The 6,000-nt window shown below is 42.0% G+C and overlaps 1 protein-coding gene across 1 annotated transcript; it reads left to right on the top strand.

Annotated features, from left to right (window-relative positions):
* Positions 1-1,082: 1,082 nt before the first annotated feature.
* Positions 1,083-4,290, top strand: LOC311140420 (NLR family CARD domain-containing protein 3-like; the record flags this gene model as incomplete). The annotated part of the gene is made up of 5 exons (XM_084175463.1): positions 1,083-1,236; positions 1,534-1,618; positions 1,748-1,976; positions 2,389-3,906; positions 4,286-4,290. Exons 1-5 carry the CDS (start codon positions 1,169-1,171, stop codon positions 4,288-4,290), a joined length of 1,905 nt encoding a protein of 634 aa, XP_084031589.1. The 5' UTR covers positions 1,083-1,168.
* Between the last annotated feature and the right edge of the window lie 1,710 nt (positions 4,291-6,000).

Genomic DNA, 6,000 nt, shown 5'->3' with positions numbered 1-6,000 from the left:
TTCATTTACCACTTACAACCATAACATAACAATTTATAGCATAACAAACAATGAAACTGACATAAACCAAAAACACCATACATTTAGTTAACTATATATATATATATATATATATATATATATATATATATATATATATATATATACTATTTATTTCGATGGGTGACATTATCTGCCAAAGTAATACCACTGTAGATAAAGAAGAGCTCTCCAGTAGGTGTACCAAAACATTCAAAGGCCATTTTCTCAAAATTTAGGTTACAAGTTTATCATCTTTCAAAGCAGAATTACTTTCCCATTTTTCCTCAACTGTAGTGTATGATATACCTTTTTCTAGCTGAGTCTCTACTTTTATCCAATGTAAAAAACACAATTTCAAATTTTGCTACATAAGATCGAATCGAGCCGGTCGGTCACATTTGACTGTATAAAACCTAGCAGTACTACTTATTTCTCTGAGAGTGAGGCAGAAATATATTATTACTGTGTAAAACCTAGCAGTACTACTTATTTCTCTGAGAGTGAGACAGATATATATATATATATTATTACTGTGTAAAACCTAGCAGTACTACTTATTTCTCTGAGAGTGAGGCAGAAATATATTATTACTGTGTAAAACCTAGCAGTACTACTTATTTATCTGAGAGTGAGGCAGATATATTATTACTGTGTAAAACCTAGCAGTACTACTTATTTCTCTGAGAGTGAGGCAGACATATATTATAACTGTGTAAAACCTAGCAGTACTACTTATTTCTCTGAGAGTGAGGCAGATATATTATTACTGTGTAAAACCTAGCAGTACTACTTATTTCTCTGAAAGTGAGGCAGATATATAGCATTTTTACAAAAAAATAACATTATTTTTCTCTGAAATGAAATCATCAAGTGATGGATTTTAAACAAATACATTTCTGTCATTGAACAACCCCATGCCATGATTAGATAGTGAAAAAACACACCAATCTCTTTCATAATGTCTTTAAACAATAAAAGCTAATTTACCAACATTTCTGAAAATGCCGTTTTAGAATGAAACTCTTCTTATGTTTCCTGTTTCTCCATCTGAGCTCAGAGTAGATGAGAGACGTAATGTTTGTCTCTGTTGTGTTGAAGCCCAATCAAGCAGGAGAGACCAGCCTCCCCTGTACCCAGCTGTGTGTCCATGAATAATGACTGGTCTATGATGGAATCTCTAAACTTTAGAGAGGGAGACTTTTCTACTGAACAAAGGTAAGAAGAACTCATGGGTCATGGTCAGTGAGTTAAACAACACTGTCTCTAGTCATTTCTCCTCTCCCATTTGACCATTTATGTTTGTTGTTTTCATAATCCATAGGCTAAGTGTGTGTGGGTGTGTGTGTGTGTGTGTGTGTGTGAGTGTGTGTGTGTGTGTGTGTGTGGGTGTGTGTGTGTGTGTGTGTGTGTGTGTGTGTGTGTGTGTGTGTGTGTGTGTGTGTGTGTGTGTGTGTGTGTGTGTGTGTGTGCACTCCCTGGATGAGGAGATGTAATCTCATGTTTTGTCCACAGAAACCAACAGGAGTTATCAGAGTCAGAGATGCTCAGTGGTCAGTCTTCCCAGAGTCATCAAACAGACCTGGCCTCCATATTCATTGTATGTGGTCTTGTTATGTACATTTGTTTTTGTTTACCTCAAGTAAAGTTGATCTGTCAATCATTCATTCATTTGTTAATGAGAAAGTATTTAGTCTCTTGCTTAACTTATTTACTTGATTTATTTCAGTTGCTTGAAGAGAATATTATGACATTTGTGAAGAACGAGCTGAAGAGGTTCAAGAGGATTCTTAGTCCAGAACTCCCAGAAGGCTTTGAGAGTCAGAAGCAGGATAAGGAAGTGGTGGATGCTGAAGATGAGAAGCAGGAGAGCAGTGCCAGAGAGGGGGTTCTGAAGATCACACTGCATGTCCTGAGGAAAATGAACCAGAAGGAGCTTGCTGACACACTGGAGAAAAGTAAGAGCTGTCTGCCTCATGTTGAATGCTGTTTTTTTGAACATGTAAAAGCTGTAGCTAAAGTACAGCTAAAGTAGCTGTGTAACTAAATGATATTGTAGCATCCTTAACACAACACCTAGTGACCTCATCAAGTAGCAGCAGGGATGTGTTGTGTTGATTAATTGAGAGAGAGAGAGAGAGAGAGAGAGAGAGAGAGAGAGAGAGAGAGAGAGAGAGAGAGAGAGAGAGAGAGAGAGAGAGAGAGATCATACCAAAAATAATATAATAAGTCACACCAGTGTGTAATGCATTATCAAAACATTTACACATTTATACAGTCACTTAAGATAAGACATTAATTGTATTTAAAACTTTATAACAGTAGGCATTAAAACAGACGTAATATTAATATCCTCTGTGTTATTTCTAGATTCAGATGAGCTTGCTGTGATTTGCCAACGTGAACTCAAATCTAATCTAAAGAAGAAGTTTCAATGTGTATTTGAAGGGAACGCTAAACAAGGAAACCCAACACTTCTCAATAAGATCTACACAGACCTTTACATCACAGAGGGTGGAAAAGGAGAGGTCAATAATGAACATGAGCTGAGACAGATTGAGACAATAACCAGGAAACAAGCAAGACCAGAGACTGCAATCAAATGTAACGACATCTTCAAACCCTTAACTGGACAAGACAAACTTATCAGATCTGTGCTGACAAAGGGAGTCGCTGGCATTGGAAAAACAGTCTCTGTGCAGAAGTTCATTCTGGACTGGGCTGAAGGAAAAGCAAATCAGGATGTCCAATTTGTAATTTCATTCCCTTTCCGGGAGCTGAATTTGATGAAAGGTGAAAAACTCACTTTGATTGAACTTCTCAATCACTTCTCAATGGAAACCAAAGAATCAAGAATCTCCAACTACAACAAGTACAAATTTCTGTTAATCTTTGATGGTCTGGATGAGTGCCGACTGCCCCTAGACTTCCAGAAGAACAAGATCTGTTGTGACGTCACAGAGTCAACCTCAGTGGATGTTCAGCTGACAAATCTCATCAAGGGAAATCTGCTTCCCTCTGCTCTCATCTGGATAACTACCCGACCTGCAGCAGCCAATAAGATCCCTTCAGGGTGTGTTGACCAGGTGACAGAGGTACGAGGGTTCAATGACCCACAGAAGGAGGAGTATTTCAGGAAGAGATTCCGTGATGAGGACCTGGCCAACAGAATCATCTCACACATAAAGACATCAAGGATCCTCCACATCATGTGCCACATTCCAGTCTTCTGTTGGATTTCTGCAATAGTCCTTGAACACATGCTGAAACATAACAGAGAAGAGATGCACAAGACTCTGACTGAGATGTACTCACACCTTGTGGTGTTTCATACCAAACAGAAGAATGAAAAGTATCTTGGGAATGAAGAGACAGGTCCACACTGGAATGAAGAGAGCATTCTGTTACTGGGAAAACTGGCTTTTCAACAGCTTGTGAAGGGCAATCTAATTTTCTATGAAGAAGACCTGAAAGAGGCTGGCATTGATGTCAATGAAGCCACAGTGTACTCAGGATTGTGCACACAGCTCTTTAAAGAGGAATGTGGGCTGTACCAGGACAAGGTGTATTGCTTCGTGCATCTGAGCATTCAGGAGTTTCTGGCTGCTGTATATGTGTTCCTCTCATTCATCAACAACAATGAGAATCTAATGGCCGAACCTCAAGTTACTGAAGTTACTTTCTACAAAAGTGCTGTGGATAAAGCCTTACAAAGTGAGACGGGAAACCTGGACCTGTTCCTCCGCTTCCTTCTGGGCCTCTCACTGGAGTCCAATCAGAAGTACTTACGGGGTCTACTGACAAAGACAAGAAGCAGCTCACAGAGCCATGAAGAAACAGTCAAGTACATCAAGGAGAAGATCAGCGACAATCCCTCTCCAGAGAGATGTATCAATCTGTTCCACTGCCTGAATGAACTGAATGACCATTCTCTAGTGGAGGAGATCCAAATCTACCTGAGATCAGGAAGTCTCTCAGAAGAAGAACTGTCACCTGCACAGTGGTCAGCTCTGGTCTTTGTGTTGCTGACTTCAGAAAAGGAGCTGGATGTGTTTGACCTGAAGAAATACTCCAGATCAGAGGAAGGTCTTCTGAGGATGCTGCCAGTGGTCAAAGCCTCCAGAGCTGCTCTGTGAGTACATAAAATGACATATCAGAACTAATCATCAGGAATAAATATTATGTTTAGAGTAAAATATGTATTATAATATTTATATTATATTATATTGAAACACATATTGAATAAATGCATTGATTTCCACATTAGTATAATATTATGACCATACAATTCTAGGAGACGGAAGATGAATATACAGTGAGGGAAAAAAGTATTGATCCCCTGCTGATTTTGTAAGTTTGCCCACTGACAAAGAAATGATCAGTCTATAATTTTAAAGGTAGGTTTATTTGAACAGTTTTGAGACAGAATAACAACAAAAAAATCCAGAAAAACGCATGTCAAAAATGTTATAAATTGATTTGCATTTTAATGAGGGAAATAAGTATTTGACCCCCTCTCACATTTACATTTTACATTTACATTTTCGTCATTTAGCAGACGCTCTTATCCAGAGCGACTTACAAATTGGTGCATTCACCTTATGATAGCCAGTGGAACAACCACTTTACAATTAGTTTATTTTATTTTTTTATTTTTTTGGGGGGTGGGGTAAGGGGGGTAGAAGGATTACTTTATCAAATCCCAGGTATTCCTTAAAGAGGTGGGGTTTCAAGTGTCTCCGGAAGGTGGTGAGTGACTCCGCTGTCCTGGCGTCGTGAGGGAGCTTGTTCCACCATTGGGGTGCCAGAGCAGCGAACAGTTTTGACTGGGCTGAGCAGAAACTGTGCTTCCACAGAGGTAGGGGGGCCAGCAGGCCAGAGGTGGATGAACGCAATGCCCTCGTTTGGGTGTAGGGACTCATCAGAGCCTGAAGGTACGGAGGTGCCGTTCCCCTCACAGCTCGGTAGGCAAGCACCATGGTCTTGTAGCAGATGCGAGCTTCAACTGCAAGCCAGTGGAGTGTGCGGAGGAGCGGGGTGATGTGAGAGAACTTGGGAAGGTAGAACACCAGACGGGCTGCGGCGTTCTGGATGAGTTGCAGGGGTTTAATGGCACAGGCAAGGAGCCCAGCCAACAGTGAGTTGGAGTAATCCAGACGGGAGATGACAAGTGCCTGGATTAGGACCTGTGCCGCTTCCTGTGTAAGGCAGGGTCGTACTCTGCGAATGTTGTAGAGCATGAACCTACAGGATCGGGTCACCGCCTTGATGTTAGCGGAGAACGACAGGGTGTTGTCCAGGGTCACGCCAAGGCTCTTTGCACTCTGGGAGGAGGACACAACGGAGTTGTCAACCGTGATGGCGAGATCATGGAACGGGCAGTCCTTCCCCGGGAGGAAGAGCAGCTCCGTCTTGCCGAGGTTCAGCTTGAGGTGGTGATCCGTCATCCACACTGATATGTCTGCCAGTCATGCAGAGATGCGATTCACCACCTGGTTATCAGAAGGGGGAAAGGAGAAGATTAATTGTGTGTCGTCTGCGTAGCATTGATAGGAGAGGCCATGTGAGGATATGACAGAGCCAAGTGACTTGGTGTATAGCGAGAATAGGAGAGGGCCTAGAACTGAGCCCTGGGGGACACCAGTGGTGAGAGCACGTGGTGCGGAGACAGATTCTCGCCACGCCACCTGGTAGGAGCGACCTGTCAGGTAGGACGCAATCCAAGAGTGAGCCGCGCCGGAGATGCCCAACTCGGAGAGGGTGGAGAGGAGGATCTGATGGTTCACAGTATCAAAGGCAGCAGATAGGTCTAGAAGGACGAGAGCAGAGGAGAGAGAGTTAGCTTTAGCAGTGCGGAGAGCCTCCGTGACACAGAGAAGAGCAGTCTCAGTTGAATGACCAGTCTTGAAACCTGACTGGTTTGGATCAAGAAGGTAATTCTGAGAGAGATAGCAAGAGAGTTGGCTAAAGACGGCACGCTCA

The sequence above is a fragment of the Coregonus lavaretus genome (assembly GCF_964263955.1).
Source record: "Coregonus lavaretus genome assembly, chromosome: 2".
Classification (NCBI taxonomy): domain Eukaryota; kingdom Metazoa; phylum Chordata; class Actinopteri; order Salmoniformes; family Salmonidae; genus Coregonus; species Coregonus lavaretus.
This window is presented reverse-complemented; position numbering and strand designations above follow the sequence as displayed.